Source organism: Maylandia zebra, linkage group LG19 (assembly GCF_041146795.1).
Source record: "Maylandia zebra isolate NMK-2024a linkage group LG19, Mzebra_GT3a, whole genome shotgun sequence".
In the NCBI taxonomy this organism is placed as follows: Eukaryota; Metazoa; Chordata; class Actinopteri; order Cichliformes; family Cichlidae; genus Maylandia; species Maylandia zebra.
Window position 1 is genome coordinate 18,766,800 of NC_135185.1, and position 23,325 is coordinate 18,790,124.

General features: G+C 40.8%; 2 protein-coding genes across 3 annotated transcripts; one reads left to right on the plus strand and one right to left on the minus strand.

The window, feature by feature from the left end:
- Positions 1-1,962: 1,962 nt before the first annotated feature.
- On the minus strand, positions 1,963-14,208 carry psen1 (presenilin 1). Of its 2 annotated transcripts, none has more exons than XM_004539992.5 (11): positions 14,078-14,208; positions 12,615-12,701; positions 10,866-11,227; positions 10,352-10,493; positions 9,016-9,083; positions 8,701-8,921; positions 7,551-7,649; positions 5,742-5,834; positions 4,771-4,947; positions 3,826-3,944; positions 1,963-3,614 (listed from the first exon to the last, which is right to left on the minus strand). In XM_004539992.5, the coding sequence occupies exons 2-11, from the start codon at positions 12,648-12,650 to the stop codon at positions 3,459-3,461; spliced, it is 1,473 nt and encodes a 490-aa protein (XP_004540049.1). In that variant the 5' UTR covers positions 12,651-12,701; positions 14,078-14,208; the 3' UTR covers positions 1,963-3,458. The 2 variants fall into 2 exon arrangements, with proteins under 2 accessions (XP_004540049.1, XP_004540048.1); XM_004539991.5 differs by having other exon boundaries at positions 10,866-11,230.
- Positions 14,209-14,337: 129 nt separating this feature from the next.
- On the plus strand, positions 14,338-21,517 carry LOC101485668 (ERH mRNA splicing and mitosis factor). The gene is made up of 4 exons (XM_004539990.5): positions 14,338-14,478; positions 16,532-16,619; positions 17,186-17,306; positions 21,232-21,517. Exons 1-4 carry the CDS (start codon positions 14,476-14,478, stop codon positions 21,332-21,334), a joined length of 315 nt encoding a protein of 104 aa, XP_004540047.1. The 5' UTR covers positions 14,338-14,475; the 3' UTR covers positions 21,335-21,517.
- Positions 21,518-23,325: the final 1,808 nt, after the last annotated feature.

Sequence of the window (23,325 nt, forward strand, 5' to 3'; positions counted from 1 at the left end):
CCACCTGGTAGCTTTCTTCTCATAGATCCTGCCTCCTTCTCTTTCCCAGGTAAACTTGAACGCACCACAGTGGGTTTCATCCACGTTCCATTGCTCTGTGCTCCACTCTGACTGGTCTATGAGATGCACTCTGTTTCTGTTACTTCTTTTTCTATTGTGCAGACATCATCTGCAGACATCACCAGACACACTGATGAGTCTTCGCTGCCTATGACCCTGTCACCAGTTCACCGGTTGTCCTTTCTTTGACCACGTTTGGTACACACTAATCACTGGATGCTGGAAAAACCTGGTAATATCTGCCATCTTGGTGATGCTCTGACCCAGCTGTCCAGTCATGACAGTCTCATTCTCGTTAATGACTGTTCATCTGCAGAGTTACATCTCACAACTGACAGGTACTATGGATGCCCTTCATAGTGTAAACGTCTATGAGGGGATTTACTGCACTTTTCCAGCAAATACTTGCACATCCATAAAGTCTAATTTTTGTGCATTTTCACTTTTAATATTTGCAGTGTCTATATCTATGTCAGTGCAGCACATGAGACTTGCGTGTCTTTCATTGAAGGGAGAAAGTTAAAATAAGTTTGAATCTTTTTCCCCCTTGGTGAGAAGCCCAAAAGAGCTTCAAGTGCAGGGTATAACTTAATCTGAACAGAGCAGGTTTCTGGAATCAGTGCAAGGAAAGCATAATGGAATTAACTCGTAGGTGTTCACCGGTCAAGCTGCAGGATTTGCATGCCAGGAGGAGGCCTCACTGAGGGCTTGTTAGGTAAGTCACAGTATGAGGCTAAATATTCTGGGTAAACTGCCATACTGTGCCACTGTCCCAGCCAGCGAGGCCAAACAATCCCCATGGTGACAGCAAAAGCGACCAGTGCCCCAGGCTACATGCCAACTGCGTCTGCCAGCCAGCTGGCATCAGGGGATGCTGAGTGCGGGATGCCAGTTTACCAGCACGCTGAGGAATTTCCACAATGTTCCCACCGACCCGCGTAGTTCTGCGACAATCTCATGAGGGATTGCTCACTGAAAATCAAAAAAGGCTAAAGTGTTTTTCAACTATTTGAAGGTTGATGTTGATCCTGACCTTTGTGGGGTGTGGAAATGAAAAAGAGAACAATCTAGTTTATAGCTTTTGTGCTGAAATGACTAAATATCCTGTTTTGTTTCTATCTCGATTCATCTGCTTAACTAAATATTTGATCCAAGTGCCTGAAGAAGTCACTTGGATGAGTGACAAAATGTTTCTCCCACTGAAAACGCTCCAGATGAACAGAATCAAGATACAGAGACATTAATTAACAATTCTGTTAATTTAGGGCAGCTGTGGTGTAAACCATACATTTGGTGGTGGCCCGATGCATTAGCTATGAACTGTAAGTAGCAGAAAGAGCAAAGACTTCCAGGACTATAACTGTGGTCCCACCGTTTGTACAGGTTGAGAATGGATATAGAAGCAGATGTCTGATAAGAAACTGCAGCAACAATAAAACAAAAAAGGCTTTTTCAATTTTATTGTTCATTTTTTTATTAAAAAAAAAAAAAAAGAACAAAATTTGAATTGGAGGAACCTTGCATAACACACATAAGCATGTGAAGGACAAAAAAAAAAAAAAAAGCCAGTTACCCAGGTCATTCCCAAAAACCAAAAGGGGGGGGGGGGAAAAAACGGTCTGTTTAAAATGTCGCCTCTTGAATTCTTCTCTTTGCAAGCATGAGCCTCTAGTGGAATAACAGAAGTGCTGGTCACCCTCCAAAGTAATGTGCAGGCTTTTTGTTCTTACACATATCATATCGCTTTTTTAAATTTTTGAATGAAAGTTTTTGGTTTTAATCCGACTAAAGCAGTCTGCTTCATAAGTGGAGATTAAGTTGTTTGCAAATTGAGGTGTCAAATTGAAATAGATGCACTCGTTCACTTATCAGGTTTTGACGCTCAACAACTGCACGTCACTGTTTTCACACGCTCGCAGGTTTTAATAAACTGGCAGGAATCCAGTGAATACAGTCATGTCTCTAAAAGTACTGTTTCTTTTCTGCATATGTTGAAAAAAAAAAACAAAACCCCAAAACAAAACATAACTGTATCTGCTTGTAAGTAAAATCATTTCAGTATCGATGTAGCATAGTTCCAAAAAGCACCAGGCGAGCATCATGAGGGCAGCTATAGCCTAAAGGTTCAGAGTTTGTGACCATGTGATCACAGGTTACAATCCCAATCGACAGGTTGGAAAATAAAAATAAAAATAAAGACAAGGGAAAAAGAAGGAAAAGGATGTTTCTGGCCTACAACAACAACTACTTAAATTCCCTTGAGCAAGGCACTGAACCACCGGCTGCTCCAGCAGAGCTCCTCAGTGGCAGACAAGTCTCAGGTGTGAGAGTGTCACTGTAGTGCTCTTTCCTCCCTCTACGAGCTGCGAATTCAAATCTGATTCCATTTAAAACTGGGGGCAGAAAACTTGGTGAAATTATGTAATGGGTGCCACAATAACACTTATTATTCAGTCCAAGAGAGAAAAGTCTCTACTATTCACATAAGGAAGAGCCTCACATGATCAAAGCATCCATTTCAGCGTACATCAATGTAAATCACACCTGCTTCAGACTTCTGCGTGTCTAAAGTGATTTTTTTTTAACCATTCTTAGCAGTGAGAAAAGCACACTCTGGTGACTGATATCTTATACACAATCAAACTACACATTTCTATCTATTATCACTATCATCACTGAGTGTCCATTCGTCTGATGAAGGCTTGGTAATCTTCGGTTTAGTTCGGGGCCAGTGGTAGCTCTGCAGTAATGCAAACAGATGTGACAGGAAGGTTGTTCAAAGTCTTTAAAGGAAGATTTCATGAAAACGTCTCCCTTTGCTCAACAGCTACCGCTAAGGTGTCCCTGAGGAAGGCACCTGCTGTAAAGCCACAGCTGTAGAAGACTGCGGTTGGACTGGGCTTCTCCCAGTTTTGAGTGTGTGTGTGTGTGTGTGTGTGAGTGTGTGTGTGTGTGTGTGTTTGGGGGGGGGTGTCTGTGTGTATGCAAAAAAAAGAAAAAAAATGGGCACTGCTGAGAAAGGAGCGGATGAGCTCTTGTAAAGCTTCCCTGGATAAATAAAAGTAAAAGCTTCCCACTGGGTTTGGACTGCGCCTGAAGCTGTTGATCAGCGAACGAACTGAAGATGAGATCCCAAGCCGAGCGAGAAGCGTCGCTTCTTGGTTTAACACAGAAATACAAAGGTTTAAGAACAGCTGTTGTGGAGAATACGCTCCTTCGGTGCCAGAAAAAAAGGCAGAGAAAAAACAACTTGTGTCCCAGCATCATGAGCTCTTAGGAGGGGATGTGGGGGCGGGAGGGGCCCCAGCATCGCTCTTTGTTCCCCGGCTGTGAAGGAGCTGCTCTCATGTTGTTGGCCGGAGAGCTATGTGGGTGAGGGTTATCAGGGCAGCGTCCTGCTAAATGTAGAACTGGTGTAGCGCCAGCTTGTCCATGAAGGGCCGTACCAAGTTATCTGTGGCGAAATAGAAGACGAGGCCGAAAAAAATGGAGATGGGCAGAGCGGGGAGTGCTTTCTTGAAGATGGCGAGGAGGAGCAGAGTCAGACATAAGCCCTGCGGGGGCAGAGACAGACAAAATAAAACACTTTGGAAATAGCACACTGAGTAATTGTATACCAAACAAAATCAGCGCTGAAGGAGGCAAAAAATTGCTTATTATGTAATCAAGAGGTTTACATAAAGGGGGGTGGGTACTGTGCACCGAGAGAGGGTTGAAACTGCGGTGAGTCGAGTTTGATACCAAAATAAACAGCTGATCACTCACAATGAGGATGGCTACGAAGCAGGCGAGGGTGGTGTTCCAGTCGCCGCTGGCCGTGGCTGAGGCTTTTCCCACCAGCATGCTGTAGAAGATGAAGTCTCCGAGTCCCAGCTTGACACCCCCTGAGGAGGCAGAGGGACGCCACATTCAGGGTGGAGTCAATTCAAACAAGTTTTGCTTCAGCCACACAACCTATAACCCTTATAGAAACCTTTCCTTGTGTGTAATTACTGTACAAACAAGATCGCTCACCCCATATTTACTGAAGCTTTAAGTTAAAACGAGCACTGGCCTCAATATAGCACAGAGATGAACACTAGCAATTTCCTTGAATAATCGCTTCCTAATTTTCTCAGTCCCAAAATAGTTCCATTCACACATGCCCCCAATTTCACAGAAAAGGGAATACTTAAAAACATTCCTAAAATGTTTAATGTCTGAGTAGAAGAGGGAAGTGAAAGCTGATGATTACACGCTGAGAAGAAGAAAGCAGACAATGTGAGAATTCACAGGTTTGAATTACCAAACCCGGCTTTTAAATTTTTTACACTTTTAAAATCTAAAAATGACCCTGACGGGTTTTGTTTTTACTTAATAGCTAATCTGGATGATTTAAAGTATGATGCTCAACTCTATGGAGCACGACAAAATATTTTATGTTTCAGCAGGCAGCTGTTTTCAGAAAACGCAGGTAGGATCTTTGCCCATTTTAAGTAATACTTGTAGAATAGAGTGGAATAATTCACCGCTGCAAAGCCACATAGTTGCAGGGAATACTGGGCTTAAATCTGCAATCCTGCATGGACGCCAACGTTAGTAAATATACTTGTTCCATTACTTAACATTCTGTTTATGCTTCCATCTGCCCTGTGTACTTAGTACTACATAAGATCCAGCAGTAACCACACATTAGTCAGCCATAATGTTCAATATTGTTTCACCACTTACTCTCCTCATCGTCCTCTTCAACAGGAGGACGCGCTGAGGGCATCTGCTGGATTTCCCGTCTGGTCTCCTCGGTGGACTGGAGCGGCCCCAGTCGATGCTCCTGCTGGCTGACCCAGGACTGGTTGAAACCTCCATCATCCTGTGACGGACTCGATGGGACCGGAGATGCCACTGGTGCTGAAAAAAGATACCAGTCAGGTTTGAAAAGTAACCGTCGAGTAGGGATGTGCGATATGACCAAAATCTCATATCCCGATATAAGACATCTATCGTCCAATAACAATATAAATCACAAAATTTTAACATTGTCTGTAAATTCTGTGAATCTGGGGCAGCTCAACTTGTGTGAAGTGTTTCCAGCTGGGCGTCGTGTACCTGAAGTCGAGTGTTTTAACAGATGCATGAAACTATACATTTTTAGACATAAGTTGTAACGGCCGCCGTTTTCTTTGTATTTATTACACAGCGTGCTGCGGGGGAAAGCCTGTTCTAACGTTTGAGTCAAAGGTTTATTTTTAGCACCTGACGGCTCTTTTTTGCTTCTCATCCGTAAATACTCTGCATACTCTTTCACGTGATTCAGTTTATTTTGAAAAGTCTCAACAGGATCTTGAGCTTTATTGTGAAAGGTTTATGTGGAAAATAAACAAGCGGACACCCGATGGTTTGACCGCCGTTGTTGCTAACGACAACCCATAAAAACAGGCGCTTGTCCGTCCGTAGTGTGGTTATATTAAATATAAGAGAAAGAGAGAACTTTAAGAAATGAATATAGCCACTACAGTGACCATCAAAACGGTGAAAAAATATTGCCGTAAACGTTTATTTTGCGACACCACGAAACAAACGATAGCGTAAAATGAAATGATAGATGTTTTTATATCATCATCCGATATATATCGTTTTATCGTACAGCCCTACCGTCGAGCACCAAAGTCAAGCGCAGTCCATCTCTTTGAGTTGTTAGTTACCTTCTTGAGGCTCTTGTTGAGGCGAAGCTGCTTCTGTCGAGTTCCTATTTGGCCTGTCTGTGTCTGCCATGTTGACGAGCCACACCATCGTAGCTGGAGAAGAAGGTTTGGGAGATCGGTTTGTGTTAAGAGCCTTTAAAAGGTAAATATAAGTTAGCAACAGCTGAAGCTAGAGTGCTACAAACACATCTTAAAATGAGCGGAAAAAAACAAAACAAAACAAAACAAAAAAAACAAGCACTATATGAAGTTGAAGTGTCCATTAAAGGAAACACCATCTGTTTAAGGGAAGGCAGACATTCTAAAACAAAGCTTAAATTTAAGATTATTTGAACTATTGAAAGCAGAAGAAGTTTCATTAGAAATAACTGCTGAAGGTAGCTGAAGTTTCTGATGATATTTAAAAACATTTGAGTGTTTGAATGGAGGTGAATGGTTAAGGTCTCACTGTTTAAAGCAGGATGTGTGATACTGACTTTTATCGGTTTTCAGCGTCATTTTGTTATCGTTTTTATCGTTAACTCGGTTTTCCTGGGTCTTTTCACGTGTGTTATGAATAAATCTTCTTTGTTTCGGTACCGGTACTAGTTTTATTTTGTTGTATTTATCCGCGACACCTTAAAGGCCGGTCCGTGAAAATATTGTCGGGCATAAACTGCTCCGTGGCGCAAAAAAGGTTGGAGACCGCTGGTAGTTTTGCCTCCGTAAAACCACCACAGAGAATTTTAAACCAAAAAACAATTGAGATGTGACTGAAGTGCAGACTTTCAGATTTATTTCAAGGACTTTAACGCAAGTTGTATTAACCATGTAAGTTGCAGCCAATTTTATAGAGTCCTACATTTTCTGAGGCTCAAATTAAACTGACATAATGTAAAATATAATGATTGTTTTTACTAACTGGAGGAAAATCATTTGCAGTTAATGGCGCCGTGATATTTAGAATCAACGGACATTATTAAATGCTGGCCTTTGCTATAGCTACCTTCAATGCTGCATGTGTGTGGGTCTTTCTGCTCTCCGTTTAATCTGCAGTAAATGAAAAGTAAGCTCTGCTGGTTCTTAGATCTCGCTGAATCAGAGCAGATACTACAGCCCTATACACTTCACATTTATCCTACTACTTCTATCAGCAGTCGCATCATCATTAAACACTAGTGACCCGATTGTCAGCCAGACATGGCCAATGGCATAAAACCACCTCCACCATGTCTGACGGATGATGCGGTTTTCTTTGGCTGATGATCAATTTGTGTCCTTCTCCATACTTTTCTCTTTCAATCATTTTGTTACAAGTTAGTCTTCGTTTTGTTTATCCAAAGATTTTTTTCCAGAACTGGGACTCTGGGAGAGTCTAATCTGGTCGTTTTGTTCTTGAGTGTAAACAGTGTTTTGTACATTGTTGAAAACCCTCTGTATTTCCGGTTATGAAGGCGTCCCCTGATTGTAGACCTTAACAAATGTGCCGAGCTCCTGATGAATGTTCTTCAGGCAGACGTTGCAAAGTTGTTTTCTTAGTGATGAAATTAATTATATTACCGTGCTATTTAAGCTATAAATTACAAATTTACCTCTTTAAATCAATTTTAGGCATTATGTCTGCTTAATTTGTCATGAAATAACAAGAGATGAATTCTCTCCTGTCATTTAAAAGTCCAATTAATTTTGAGCCACTGAAGAAAGGGGACTGTGTATAAAAATACCTGTAATTCCTAAGTTCTTGATGTAATATGCTTTTAAAACCCCTTAAATATCAGCAAAATGTTACTAAATGTAGTGGTGTAGGCCTGCGGACATTGTCCATCTTACAAGAATAGATGAGAGCTGGAAAGATGGGCTCATTTCTCTCTTGAGCAGTCTCCACCAGGATCCTCAGAGGCCCTTTGGGACAGAGCACTGCCAACAGATCTGCAAGAGAAAAGACGACAGAGGCCAGAAAAAGGATGTTAGCTACTGAACAGAGGGTTCTTTAAGAGGCCAAATGACCTGATGTGATATCTTCTATGAACAAGGGGCAGGAGCTTAAGTTAACATGCACAGTTTCTGGCAGTCCCAAATCTCTAAAGGGTTTATTTCCTAGTTTATTGAAACACGGCAAAATTTATGATACATCCAAGTATTACACAACACTGTGATCTGTGGCTAAACTTTGGCTCCCAGTTAAATAGTATTCTTGGAAAAGAAAACTGCCACACTAACAGGAAATCTAATTTGATGACGCTTGATATACCCTGGACTTTGTCCCAGTGCGCTGTCTTTGAGGAAATGCACAAATCAAGACAAAAATATTAAGCAAGCTTTCGGGCAAACACACTTCCTATGGCATAAACGCAAAGTGATTTAAGCCTGGAACACTAACTCAAAAATTCCTCTGTGACTGACACCTAATCTATCTACCGTATGTGTTTCTTGTTGCCACCACTGATTTGACAGTTTGAGCATCTGTGTGTGCTCTCTGGATATCAGGTTTGGCTTTTAGCCCTTCTGCCCCCACATTTCCATTCCTCACAGACTTTTCACCCCATTTTCAAGTACTTTTGTAAACGTTTTAGCTCTTGAGAAACATTCTTCCCTCTAGCAACGAGTTATTTCAACACTTGCATACATACCACTGCAGAGAGAAAACATTTTCCTATAAGTAAGAATACATTTGCACAGTGGTGTTTAGTTAAAGGTGTAACGGATTGGTCAAGATTAGGTTTTATTTCAGAGTTTATTCATTTATCAAAAATATAGAAAAGGCTCAATTGCTTAAAAAGTTTTTGTTTAAAAATCAAAAGTTTATATATCTTAAAACTGACATTTTAAAGTTTAGCTTTTTTCCCCCCCTCCATGCTTTTATCCAGCGCAACCGCTAAAAGAAACCAGATGACTGGACATTAGCACACAAAAACATCTTCAAAGGTTTGATGAAGACTTTAAAGAACACAGAGGTCAAAAAGCAGCGTGCGAGACTTACCGTAGACAGATATGACAGCTAATATGAGCCAGGCAGTCCACTCTGGCAGGTACTTGATGAAAACCAGGGCCATCAGGGCACTGATCATGATGAGGTAGGCCTGCTGGAGCCGCAGAGGTCCCTTCCAATGAATACACATCATCCCCACCACTCCGAAATTCCAGATTATTATCGCTAGGGTTACGTAGTCCATGGCCAGATTGTAGGTCTTAAAAACCTCTCTGTTTGGACAGAGTGAAAGCATAATGAATTAAACTGCTTGACACTTTGAAATGTTTGTAACAACTGCATTAAAAGTTAAGTTGTGCGGCTTACTTGAGGTAGATGTAGGAGAAGAAGAAGAGCAGGAGGAGAGAGGAAAGGAAGAGCCAGCCTTGGATCACCTGTGAGAACAAAAATCCGCATTATTTACAGAATATTTCACCGAATCTGTGCTTGTAAGACTCTGTATCTAGAATTTGATTTAAACTACAATATTTGACCCAAAAGGAGTCGCCTTTAGGTCTTTAATGAAAATTTGAGTCTCTTTAATCTCTCCTCCTGAAACATTTTTACTTCAGGGTATGACCAAAATATGTGATTATGGTCACTAATATGTGGCTCACATTTTCTCCAACACTCATTCAACTCAATTTCTGCTACCATTTCTTCCACCCTAAAAATCTCATGTAATGGGAGTTGGTTCTCTGATGTACTCCAGTCCATGTTCTTACCACTTATCCTGTAGTATAGCTACATTTGCTTTGCCAGCAGAAGGTTTGTGGGTGGGGCTTCTGTGGTCACAGAGCAGTGTTCATGAGATGACCGTATGAGAGATGTTGTATTATTGCCATCACATACAGCCCAAGAATAGCAAAAATTGATCTGTGTTTGCAGCAGTCTGAAGCCTGTGCTTTTAGCTCAGACGGTTTACTTTTATATATGTTGCAAAGCCATGTTTAATACAAGGTAGACCACAGGAAACACAATGGACAAGCAGAAAACAGCATCAATGAGAGCTGTATTTGTATTTGTGATCACTCCATGATTAAATTGCTATATATTTCATCACACTTAATCCCTGTATTTTTTATTTTAGTCTCCAACTCAATGTGTAAATGTATCCATCATGCTGTGCATTCTAGCAATGGAAAGGGAAAACAATGGTGTCTGTTTCTTATAACTACTCTCTGCTAATTCAACAAAAATTATGAATGCAAAAGTCAAGTATTGATTAAAAACTAAACCTTTCAATAATAATGAAGGAGCTTTGATAAAGGAAGCAGTGATTTAGAGCCACACCTTACCAACTTTATTTTGTTTCTAACACAGTCACAGTTCCTGAAATCATATTTCTACAACTTGACTGGGGATCTACACCAACTGACAGACAACTTAAAACATGTTTTGTGTTTGGCGCTTTTCCACAGGAGATTTCTGTATTTGTTTTTTTATTGGGTTTTTTTGTTGTTTTTTTTATCTAAGCCGTACAGCTAAATAACAAATTATCACGAACACTATGTTCCTAGTGAAGCTATGTCTTTCCAACTTTAACAAGTTTAAACACATCCTGTAAAAAAGCCTTGAAACATTAAGTGTTTTTACACTCTAGGGTGCAGCTAATAAGACTATATACGTGGTGCAGCAAGATGTTAGAGGTGTTAATCTGTACCTTGTAGCAGCGGTACTTGTATAACATCACCAGCACCAAAGTCATAACGATGATTACAGTGATCATGATGGTGGCATTCAGAATGGAGTTGAGGGCTCTCTGTCCTACTGTGTCTGTGTCTTCAGGGAATGGTGTGTAGATCCTGAAGTGACAGATTAAACACACACACACACACACACACACACACACACACACACACACACACTACAGTTACAGTTTTGGAGCAGATGATTCAGGGGCATTAAAGTCTTCAGAAAAACTAAAGATATGTAAGATTATCTTTCTGTGGTTTGAGCCAAATTCAGGCTCTCTATAAAGATCTTAAGCATTAACAAAGCTACACGTATTACTGTCTACATGCCCAAAGCATGGACACAAGCACATTACATTATCTATACCTAGTGGCAGTTCTCCTGACCTGCACTGCATGTCATTCAAACAGAGGCTCTAATGTGAGCCTTGGATCATCTCATTTCCCTATTACAATCAGTGTGAAATGGGTCACAGCACTTACAATCTCTGCCCGTCATTCTGGGTGTAGAAGCTGACAGATTTTATGGTTGCCACGACGACCACCATGCAAAGCGTCACTGGGACAAAAAGCATGATGACATGCTTGGCCCCGTATTTCAAAGTCAGCTCCTCCTCATCCTCCTCCTCCTCTCTTTCCACCACTCTTGGAGCGGGAGCAGCGGGGGGCTGCCCATTCTGCTCCGGGCTGGTGCCATTGCCACCTCCTCCACCGCCACTATCACCTCCTCCTCCAGTTCCAGCTCCAGCACCAGCTGCTGAACCACCTCTGGACCGCGCTCTGGGCACACCAGTTTCTTGTGGTTTCTGGGTGGAATCTGGGGATCTGTTAGCCTCCTGTTGGTTCTGCTGATGCAGGAAAAGAGCCATATTTGAAATGTGTGAAAAACAAACAAACAAACAACCACACACACACACAGTTATGCCTCCCGTTACTAAATAAAATTCCCTCAGACAGTTTTATCAGCCCCTACCTACTATGATAGAGTTAAAAAATGTATCTTACACATACATAATGAAATCTCTGAAATAAGATTTTGCCACACAAATGTCTAGTGGTGTACACATTTGCCTAACAAATGAAAGATCCCCAGATCAATCACAGGAGGAGACACAAATCCCTTTAGGGTTGTGCCAGGAACGCTGTGGTGACCACCTTATGATTACAGAAGCAGCCAAAAGTAGTTTCTTCTTTATATTGGCAAATTAAATGTTTTCATTTAGCCACTTTATTTGCTTAAATTGAAAACAAATGCACACCAAAATGTGAAAGATTAAAACTAAATGTTATCAGATGATCCATATGTGCACTTGACTGGCTCACCGCCTCTCTTGCTCCAAGGATAACAGCAGCGTGCTTGTTCCCACTCACCCTGAGGATCTGTCCCGTCAGGACAAAATAAGGACGCAACTCAAGGAGACTGTGTGAACTAAAACTGTCAGGCTGCCAGACGAGTCGAGACATGCGGCAGCCTAGACATGAAGCAATTGTACCAGGTACACAGAAATGAAGACAGGAGGCGTCTCCAGAGATCCGAGTAGTGAAAGCTGCCAGAGCTTTTAAACAGGCTGCTGTGCAAAAATGACCTCGCTGTGTGGTATGCTGCTTTGTGTCTCAGTCCTGGGAATTAGGCCAATATTGGTCTCAAGGACAAAAGAGATACAGACTGCTTTTCTGAATAAATTAACCAGGTATGTAGTGATACTGTAACAGCACGCCCTTCCTAGCCAGACTTGTCACTCTGACAAATCTGGCTGGAAAACAGAAACAAAGTGTTCCCTTAGCTGAAATATAGATGCAGTGTATGAGTTCAACTGTTGTAAAGCACAAGGCTAAGCACTGTTAAGTGCACTATGACAGTAAAAAGGGACTTTGAGTTATTCACTCCACGAAGGAGGAAATGCCTTTGTTTACAGTAACAGCAAACTTCAGAGCACAAAGCCAACTTGTTCCTAAAGCTTCTATGTATGATTTAAAGGTTAATGGTTGTGCTGTCAGCTGAAACACACTGCTCCTTATCAGAATATAATCACCCTGTCCTGGACAATTTACTGTAACAGAGACCAAATTAAATGATTCAATTAAAACTACTCAACAGCACATGACGTTACAAAATGACTACGAAACTTTACTTCCCTCTTACTGAGACTCTTGTGTGGCAATCATTAATCACTACATTAAAATAGACGGATATAGCATTAGAGGCACTGTGAAACTTTATTTCATACTGACCATATTGTTTTCGATATCCTCTGCATTGTTCGCCATTGTTGGCTCGGTGGACTCTTGTCCTTACATGCAAACTGGAACTTTTCAACCCTGATGAAAGAGAAGTGGGTCAATAGAACATATAACCACCAACACAGGAATAAATCAAGCGTGTAAAGACAGAGAGAGTCATGTTTTGTGCAGATTATAAACTAGATTAGGCAAATTTGTTATGTGAAATGAAAGGGACAGTGACAAAAGTAAATTAATCAGAAAACATGTTAAATATCAGTGAATATCAGAGTTCCATTGCGTGTGCATGTTGTTACAAAACACAAGACCAATATGGGTGTCGGTTAGCTCACAGCATGAACATGCAACCATATGCCGCAGCGGCCCAGGTTTGATTCAGATCCACAGCCCTTTGCTGCTCATCTTAACTACTTTCCTGTCTACCGGCCACTGTAAAAATGTTAAAAGCCAACCTAAAAATGCATGTTAAAAAACCTAAGACCCATATAAAATACTAAAGTAGCACTAATTAAGTGGTAGGAATTTACTTAGTGGTGGAATTCAGTGTTTCGCAGAGTTGGAAATCATTTTAAAAGACAATTTCACCCTTTTTTTAAAAATACATTCTTCTCATATTTTAAACAGTTCCAGTTATTTCTCAAAAATATTACCTGTGAAATCGTTTCGAAGACTTATCAGTCATTCCATTTTAATTAAAACATTTTAAATACTAGGATAAACTTAAATATCAGGCTTAAATAACAACCTTGATTGTGCTGAATTATGTCGATGTGTCTATCTTTCCACAGAGAGGCCTTTCTTATTGTAAAATAAGGAGGAAATAGATTTTGATAAGACTTCAGTTTTAAGAGATAACAACACGATATGTCAAGGTAACATTTGAGCCACAAATTAGCCTTGGTCGAACTTCAATCAATCAATATATACAAAATGCGTGTGTATGTACACACACATTTTGGGGGGAGGAGATCAGACAAGGGCAGTGTTCACTTCACAGCCATTGTATACAAGAAGAATGATTACGCTGATTAGTAACTCTTCTTGTGTATACAGAGACTCGTGAGAATTGTATTTGAACCTGTACTTGAAGACTTGAAGATATCTTTGAAGGCCATAAAAATAAAAATAAAACATCTATGGGAATGTAACGTTCACGCTGCTGATTACACGCCGGGAAATCCAAAATCTGTATTATTTGATCCCTTCTTCTTGCTGACTTTACATGCCTATCAGAGAGAAACCAGTAAGCTGTAACGTTGATTATCTAGCTGTAATAACTACTCACAGAGGTCATTTTTAATTGGAGATTCGCTAAAATGGCTAGTTAACGATAGCCAATAATGTAATAACGATAGAGCAGGCTGCGACCGCTGCGGGTGGTTAGCGCTGGGTAAGTTACGTAACCCAAATTTCAAATGGTTCCTGAAAAGGTCCCTTAAAAGAAAGACACTTACCTGCTATGAACGCAAGATAATTTTCTTAATTTGGGGGTTCTCGAGTCGGGTTTAAACCCGGGTGCTTTCTCCTCTTTGTTGTTCCTGTGTTCTCGCAATACATCCGGCCGCTGCTGCAAACTACTTCCTGTAGAGTCAGCGAATGTTCAGGATCAAAAAACAGTTCGAGATTTGTTTGTAGTCTTTATTGTTTTGCCAACCTCGTCGAATTAAATAAATTCTAAGGATGAAATGTTAGCTTTTATCGCCATACCGAAGCAGTAATAAGAAACCGAAACAAATAGCTTGAATTAAAATAGCGCATTTTGTTCTCAGCTGGTTGTTCTTCCGGGTAACAGAGGAGACGACGCAAGGAGCTAAGAAAATCTGCAGAGAGCTACTCAAAAGCGTCAGAAAACATGGTTAGTACGTTTTGATGCACTGTTTGCAGGAATGATTTGTACGAAGAGCAAAAGCAGTGCGTCGGTTTTAGCGGGTCATTTCAGCAGAGCCGGGTTTGTTGTAAAAACGATTTGTAACGCATAGTTAGCATGAGTGGGCGTTTGGCTCCAACAAACCTCTGAAGACATGAAGCACATTCACGACTGAGAGACTAGCAGCCTGAGGCGAAAATATTATTTTAATTACTTTTATTAACAGTTTTTTGCCACTTGCTTATCGCCTAAAGATAGTTTTACTTAGCACTTAGACGAATAGTTTGCTGTAGGCTTAGGTGTAGGTCTATTTGTTTATAATTCATTTCAAAATGGGCCGTTTGGATTTTGAAACATTTTTGTCAATTTTTTAAATTGTTGTTGTGGTTGGCCCCCAAAAATGTCCACTGTTCTTAATATTCCTCCATCAGTCCTAAATTTTCATGAGAATTAGTCATTCTAGGTTAATGAGCCAGATAAGATTCTAAAATTGCGTAGTTTTTACAAACAAAACCAAAATATTGCATTTTAATATACCATGTGTAATAACTTGATTATAACAGATGGAATGTACTTGTTGAATGTAATGTAGTTATTTATTTAATACTCAATGTGCCTTATATTGAAAGACAATTACATTAAATAAAAGTAAAAATGTTTGAAAATTAGTAACGTAAGTGACAGAACTGTGCAAAAGTCTTAAGCCACTCCTCATTTAATTATGTTTTGCTTCCAGTCAGCCAGAAATTTCTGTACTATTTTTAAGGGGTTCTTGAGCAGCAGTCCTCCAGTCTCACACAGGGTTAAAATAGTAATTTTGCACCATCAAGATGACTACAAAGAGTTAGTAGCTGAAAACTTGGCATATCGTAGCATGCCGTGCAGAGTGCATGGAAGAAAATTGAGGAAACCTGACAAAATAAGTGGTAGGATATAACTTTCAGACCAGATATCTGAAAGTTATATCCTTAAGAAATAGCAAATAAATAAATAAATCCAACAAAGACCCGACACAGGATCTGAGAGATGCATTTGACCCTTTAGTTGTTCCATCTACTGTTCACTGGGTTCATCAGAAGTGGTCTCAGTGGAAGGGTGGGTAATAAGAAGCTATTCTTAAGATGGGTAAACAGGAAGAAAAGGCTGAGGTATTCCATATTATACAAAACCTGGACTGAAAATCAGTGGGAACAGGTCTTATGAAGAAAATTTGACGTTTTTTGTACAAATTATCATTAATATGAGGAGGACTCAGGAGAAAGTGACCACAGTGAGTGTTTTGCAGTTTGGGGCTGCATTTCAGCCAGTACAATTGAGAAATTTGTCCAATTTGATAGAATTATGAACACAATTAGCACAGATGTTGATCTACTACGTAAAACCATCAGCAGTGCATCTGATTGGCAACACCTTAATTTTTCAGCATGACAATGACCCAAAATGGTAAATGGCTTGTATTTATATAGCGCTTTACTAGTCCCTAAGGACCCCAAAGCGCTTTACATATCCAGTCATCCACCCATTCACACACTGGTGATGGCAGCTACATTGTAACCACAGCCACCCTGGGGCGCACTGACAGAGGCGAGGCTGCCGGACACTGGCGCCACCGGGCCCTCTGACCACCACCAAAAAAACACAAGCAATACAGTAAAAGCATACCTGGGTAGAAGAACACACTGTAGAACACTATCAGTCATGGATTGGCCTCCCCAGAGCCCAGGCCTCATTATTACTGAAGCATTGTTGTATCATGTTGACATGGATTGGGAAAAAAAAAAGTAGCCAACATCCAAACAATGGCGTTGAATCTCCTTCAAAGAGCCCTGCAGAGCTATTCCCAAAGACATGACAAGAAGCCTAAGATGGTCAGAGCAAATATTGACTTTCGTGCTTCTTAGAACTATAAACTGTTTTTGCCTCAGATTCTATATTCACACAGAAGTACACCCCCACAAACTAACAAAAAAGACATTTGAAGATGTTGAATAGAGAAGGTGACTTGTATTATCAGACTAACAATAAGTATTTTGTTTTTCAGTCTCACACCATACTTCTGGTACAGCCCACCAAGAGGCCGGAGGGAAGGACCTACGCTGATTATGAGTCAGTCAATGAGTGTATGGAAGGTAAGCTGGTGGTTCTTTGTTCTTTTGTGTATTGCCTTTTCTTTCAGTGATATGTAATTCCACTCCACACTTCCAGGCTTTCATTGTTTACATGTACACAGCTTACGTGCATCCACCTGGAATTTTAGTCAAACTTAGTGAAGTTTCCATGATATTTCCTATCTATCTTGAGTCTGTAGTGTTAAAATATTAAGGGAAACTGGTTATTTTCACCCGACATGTATGCAACTTGTGTTTACTTACATGAGAAAACTTTTGGTTGTAGTGGTCAGGCAGTTCAACTAAAACTGTCCAGTAAACTCTGGTCATTTGACAAGTAATTGTCAAATAAGCATTTCATATGGTAATAATCTCCTGTTTCTAGTAGCACAGTTATCTTTCTTTGACTTTAGGAAGGAATTAATCTGTTATCTTATTATTTTTACTGCAGTATTTCTAATCATAGACTTTTCAGGTATTTATTTTGTAAGGTATTCCTTATTTGCATCAGAAATCAAAACATTGTCAAGTGAATATGGAAATATTTACTCATTGTGAGTGTAACATAGCATATTTTCCCCTGGCAGGTGTATGCAAGATGTATGAGGAGCATTTAAAGAGAATGAACCCCAACAGTCCGTCGATAACATACGATATCAGCCAGCTGTTTGACTTTATTGATGACCTGGCTGACCTCAGCTGTTTGGTGTAAGTTTCATGTTAAATTATTAAATTGTTTGTCATATCCAGCCCTGTGTATGTCTTCTAAACCTATGTATGTGCAAAGCATAATTAACTGATGGTACAGAATGATCAGTTTTTTAAAAAAAACTAGAGGAGTCAATAGAGTGTTAAAAGTGTTTGCCACATCAGTGCATTCAGTTCACGATTCTGCTTGCTAAATCTGCTGGGCAGGACAGATTTAAAAAGGGGGGTGGGGTTCTATAAAAAAAAAGAGAAATAAGTCTTGATGCATGCTCAATCATCCAGGTAAAGAAATCCCAAAAAGTTGATTCTGTTCATCTGGATGTAGCGTTTTCAGTGGAGGAATCGTTTCATCACTCAAATGACTTTTTCAATCTGAGCTGAATGCAGGTTTCCCCAACCTTATAAACCGTGGAACCATGGAACGTGTCCTCTCTGGTGGGGAAGGAGCCTCAGCTAGTGTGTGAGGTTGAGAGGTACTGGCTGGATAAAGTCAGGCTCACCTAAGCGCACGCACAGCTTAGGCTCCAGAACCAATCTCGTGGAAAGGGCCCGGACTCTTTCTCAGTCGGGAGTTGCCCTTGGTGAGAGGCGGCGGCCTGGGGTGGGTATCTTAGCATCCACTCGGCTTGCTGCTTGTACAGTGGGGTTTTTCCCAGTGGGTGAGAGGGTTTGTTCCCTGCACCTTCTGGTTGGGGAACAGGTCTTGACTATTGTCTGCTCCTATGCGCTGAACGACAGTTCAGAGTACCAAGCCTTCTTTGGAGTCCCTGGGTTGGAGTGTTTGAGGGTGCTCCACCTGGAGACTTTCTTTTTACTGGGAGACTTGAATGCTGACGTGGGTAACGACGGTGAGAACTGGAGGGGAGTGACTGGGAAGAACGACCTACCAGATCTGAATCCGAGTGGTGTTCTCTTATTGGACTTCTGTGCAATATATGTGAGGTCACTGAGGCATATTATCAATTCCTTGGTGGCAGGGCCCTTGTGGTGGATAGGGTTCGCCCTGAGTTCCTGAAGGACTTGGCCCACATAACTGGCAATAAGTCAGACCCCAGTGAGTTTTGGACTCTGCCAGGGCTGCCTTGGCATCTTGTGGTGGCCTCCAGCTCACACTGGAGTGGTTTGCACCCAAGTGTGACGCACAGGAATGAGAATCAGCACTCCAAGTCTGAAGCCATGGTCCTCGGCCGGAAAAAGGGTGGAGTGCCCACTCCTGGTCAGTGACCAGTTACTTTAACTCCTCCACTTGGGGCAGTATCTTGGGTTCTTTTCACAAGTGAGAGAACGGGAGATCGACAGACCGATTGTTGCTGTGGCTACAGTGATATGGGCACTTTACTGGTCAGTCGAAGTGAAAAGGAGGTTGAGAATAAAAGCAAAGTTCTCAATTTACTGGTCAGTCTACGTCCCTGCCATCACCTGTTGTCAGGAGCCTTGAGTAGTGACCAAAAGAAAGAGATTGTGGATAAAAGCAGTGAAAATTAGCTTTCTCCAAAGGGTAGCCTAACCCTTCCCTTAGAGAGGGTGAGGAGTTCGGCCATCCGGGAATGGAACAGAGTAGAGGCGCTACTCCACCACATCGTTAGGAGCCAGTTGAGGTGGTTCGGGCATCTTAAAAGGATGCCTCCTGAATGAGGTGTTCTGGGCATGTCCCACTGGGAGGAAGTCCTGGGGCAGACCCAGGACATACTGGAGAGGTTATATCTCTCAGCTGGCCTGGAAACACCTTGGTGTTGGGGAGAGGGAGGTCTGGGTTTCTCTGCTTAGGCTGCTCCCCCTGCAACCTGGCCTTGGATAAGCGGAAGAAGATGGATGGATAGGTCAGTACATGGACTGTGCGCTCAAACCAGCGTTTCTCCCTGTCCAGGATGCGTACATCCTTATCATTGAAATAGTGGCCACTGGCCTGTAGGTGTAAATAGACTGCAGAGTCCCCTGGCCTGACGAGTTAGCTCTTCTGTGTCATGCTATCCACTTAGCCAAAGGTTGTTTCGTTGCCTTGATGTCTTAATCATGGCAGGTTTGTGTCGGGGGACAGGATCCTTGTGGTGGACCAATTTTTAGCGCGGCATGTTTTGGGGATGTTTGTGGATGTGTTATGCTCCAGGTAGTCCAGGAAGGATGAAGGACAAGTGCTACCTAAGTGAAAATCTTTAGTGATCCCTTGTGTGTCAGGAGTATCGGAAGAGTTTAGATGCATTTTCTCTAGACACCACATCTCTGTGGCTTTCAAACCTCACAGCCCATCATTCATCAGTGGTGCTAGTTTAAGTCATTATGCAAATTTACTGTTTATAAGAGACTGAGACTGAAGAAGTCGCTTGGATGAGTGACATTTCACCCACCGAAAACAGTACAGCCAAATGAACAGAATCAACTTTTTGGGGCAATAAGACAAGTGATTAAGAAATGAGATGAATGCTGCAGAAACTCGTTAATCTCTGGATTCATCACACAGAGCAGTGAAATGTGTTTTAATTCAAGTTAATTATTTTATCTCTGAGTGCGCTCTCAGGGATGCTGTTTATTCTAAAGTGATAGCAGCAAATTAGAGCTCTAAAACTTTTAACCAGATACATTAACATATTAAATGCTACTGTCCCACAGCCTGATAGAGGAGATGTAGAAATCACTTTAGTTTCTCGGCAGATCAAAGTGAAATAATTTTTTTTGATTGAACAGGTATTCTTGCTGTGTGTTCTGTATTTTAGTAGCTGCAGTTCCACCAGGCTAAATGAGGCTTAACCGCAGATTAGGACCGAATATAACAACATTTATGTAATTTATGCATCGCAAAATTAATAAAAGTGCATTTCCATGACAATGTGGTGTCCAGTTTGCACTTTATTTACTGTTTTTAGGTTCAGCTTAACAAAATGCACATATAAACTTATTTCTCCAGCAAAGGATCTATATTGTGCTTACAGCATGCTGTAAGTAAAAGAATCAGTAAAAACATGTCACTTTCACACTATTTTAAAACCAAACCTGCTCCCCAGGTTATGTGTTCAGCATAAGTTATCATGGCGATTTAACCAGGTAAAAAGAGAGCCACCCGCGACATAGAAAATAACTGTCCAACCTATTAATCTTATTTCATTGTACACCCTTCAGGTGTAAGAATTTAGATGAGCAATGTTGACAGACTTAAAAAAAAAAGATATTACAGTTATAATGGCACACTTGATGTTTTGTATTTTTAAAGAAAAACAGATCAGCCCCTCCTCGAGCTAAAATCTGTCCTCAAATTATTTAGAACCCATATCTTTTGATGATGACAAATCAATGACAGTCCTTTTTTTCTCAATCTTTTTGTCATCTGCTGGGTTTTCTTATTTCCTTCATTTAGATTTCTCCATCACAAAGCTGCCAAAACATGTATATAATTCATAGAGCAACCCTGCAGGGATATTTCCAGCAGTTTTCTAACACAGTTTGATTTGAAACAAAGTCTTTAGCAGTAAGTTTGCCTTCTAAAAAGAGCTTGTTTCCAGCTTTTTTTTCTGCTGCATTTGGCAGGAACGGGCACATCTCAGCATCAGTGTTTCTATTAATATTTTTTTAATGCTCGTGGCAGTGAGTGAAAACCACATCAAGCTTTATAGAGATGTAGAACAAGCCAGCTGCAATAACCTGCCCACAGGTGATTTAGGGCAATTTGTTATTCTTAATTTGGGGAGTTCAAGCTCATTTATTCAGGCAAGATTACTCTGTTTGAGTTCCTCTGAGCTAATCGCAGCTCGCAAAAAGACAAATCTAGAAGAACAGTCGCTACTTAGGTCACTTATTTGCTCATGTTGGGTGTTTTTAAAAATAAGGAGTTGCATGTTTTCATTAAAAAAACTGAAGATCCTGGGCCAACCAGAGGGGGGGGGGGGGGGAAGAAAAACGTTGAAACTGAATTTAATTTTTGGTGCTGCCTCAGGTATCGTGCTGACACGCAGACGTACCAGCCGTACAACAAGGACTGGATCAAAGAGAAGATCTACGTGCTGCTGCGGCGTCAGGCTCAGCAGGCAGCGCAGTGAAGCTTCTGAGGAGGTGGAGAGTGGGGGGGATCAGAATTATTTTTCCTGTCTTGAACTTGTTTTAAAAGTTTTAAGTAACTTGTTTTCAGAAGTTTTTGACTTTTTTTTTTCTCATCTCATGTGGGGGGATGTATTTTGTATTTTATTGTTGGACTTAATAAAGTTTCCCTTTAAATAGCAAAACTCAAGACTCTCGTCTTATTGTCCTATGTTCTGTATTTCTGTGTTCTGTCTCTTCTTTCTTGAATTGAATTTTGCTCATCTTTTATTTATTTATTTATTTTTTATCTCTGTTGTATTTCCTTTAGTGGAATTTTTTGTTTTCTTACTAGTTTTATGTGTCTTTCATCTACACTCCCTCTTGAACAGCATGCCAGCTGTAGAAAAGTGCTAATAGTGATTGACTTTAAAGTACTCGTGAAGTTTTCCCCTTTTTGCCGCTGCTTTTCTGTTTACATTATTCTTTTTTGTAATTGCGTTCTTTTACTGCCTTGTTCCTCATTTTCTGCACTATTTATTCTGCCCCTCTCCCTTCTGCTATCAATTTGTCAAATGTAGAAACGTGCTGCTGAGAATGATAATTTGCCTTTCAGTCCTGCATGTTGTGAGGCTTCCAGTTTTGGCTCAACAATACAAAAGCAAATAAGCTTAACAAAGCAAATAAGCTCTGTGTTTAAAAAAGGGGGTTTCAAAAAGTACGGACTGATTTACATGATTTTTTTTTCTTTGTTATTATTATTAGAGGTGAGACTTGACCCAACTAGATGCAGGGACTGAATTAATGAATAGCTTGGAGTTATTTTTCAGCCTTAATAGAGCCTCCATCTCACATTATCCAGCATCCTCTTCAGTCACACCAACCCTCTCCATGTCCTCCTCCACTACATCTGTGAATCTTCTCTGTGGTCTTCTGCTTTTTCTCCTGCCTGACATCCACCTTCAACATCCTATGTCCAGTATTGTCTGTCTAACTTTGTCTCCTACTTCTCAGCCTGAGCTGTCCGTCTGATGTACTCATTTCTAATCTTGCCCATTCTGTTCACTCCAAATGAAAATTTTAAGCACCTTCACCTCTGCCCTCTTATCTTTTTTGTCAGCACCGTCTACAAGCTATACATCACAGCAGGTATCGCTACCATCTCGTAGACTTAAGTTAAACAGACTCTTGCTGCACTCTGTAATTAGCTCCTTAATGACTCGGTCCAGTGGTAAACAGTTTGGTATCCTTTCAGAATAAATGGGGATACGGTTTCGAAGAAAAAGCTTCCTTCTTCACTGATATTTTTTCCCCTTACACTCATTCTCCTTTGGCAGTTTAGTGCATAACTTTTGAAAACTGTGACTAATTATGTTAGTTTGCTTTGGAGTTATCCCTCATTTCACAGACAAATAACTCTTTGTGTATGTGTGTGTTTTTCCATGGATCATACTTAAGCAGACTTCTTTTTTTTCTTTCTTATTTCTGGTTATATGTGGCCTACATTCAATCTTTTTCCACCTTCTTTAATTTCCTTTCTCTTTTTTCCCCTCATTTTTTCCACTTTCTCCTCTCTTGATCTCTTGAACAGTGCGTGATTAAGCAACCCTCTTTGCAGCAGAAATAGTTTTAAAAAACGAAAAACTATTTCCTCAGTCATTTTATTTATGAGCATTATTTGCTAATGTTTTCTCATCTTTTGTTAGCACTTGTTGTACTTTCTTCTTCCTTAACACCATAAAGTCCTACACGAATGCAGCTTGCTTTACTTTCCCGTAGTTATGTCTTCCTCCTTTAGGTAGCACATGGCATGTCCAAACATTGATTTTCTTTTTCTTTACAATTGTGACCTACAAATGTATTACAAATATCAGAAGCGAGTGACTAAAAGATGCATATAATGCAAGAAAAGCCTCAGTAATCGGGATGCGGGAGCTCCGCGGTGAAGCGCAGACACATCTGAAGCGTCTGCCGCCTGGCGGAGCGCACAGCGCGGTCAGCCTCCTCCCGCAGT

Excerpts from the sequence above, each read along its gene's own strand:
- psen1 (XM_004539991.5), bottom strand. The coding sequence starts at position 12,650 with ATGGCGAACAATGCAGAGGATATCGAAAACAATATG. Across the intron at positions 9,084-10,351 it reads ACAAGTACCGCTGCTACAAG|GTGATCCAAGGCTGGCTCTT; the intron begins GTACAGATTAAC and ends TTGTTCTCACAG. Across the intron at positions 7,650-8,700 it reads AGCTGTCATATCTGTCTACG|ATCTGTTGGCAGTGCTCTGT; the intron begins GTAAGTCTCGCA and ends TTTCTCTTGCAG.
- LOC101485668 (XM_004539990.5), top strand. Across the intron at positions 16,620-17,185 it reads AGTCAATGAGTGTATGGAAG|GTGTATGCAAGATGTATGAG; the intron begins GTAAGCTGGTGG and ends TTCCCCTGGCAG. Across the intron at positions 17,307-21,231 it reads GCTGACCTCAGCTGTTTGGT|GTATCGTGCTGACACGCAGA; the intron begins GTAAGTTTCATG and ends GTGCTGCCTCAG.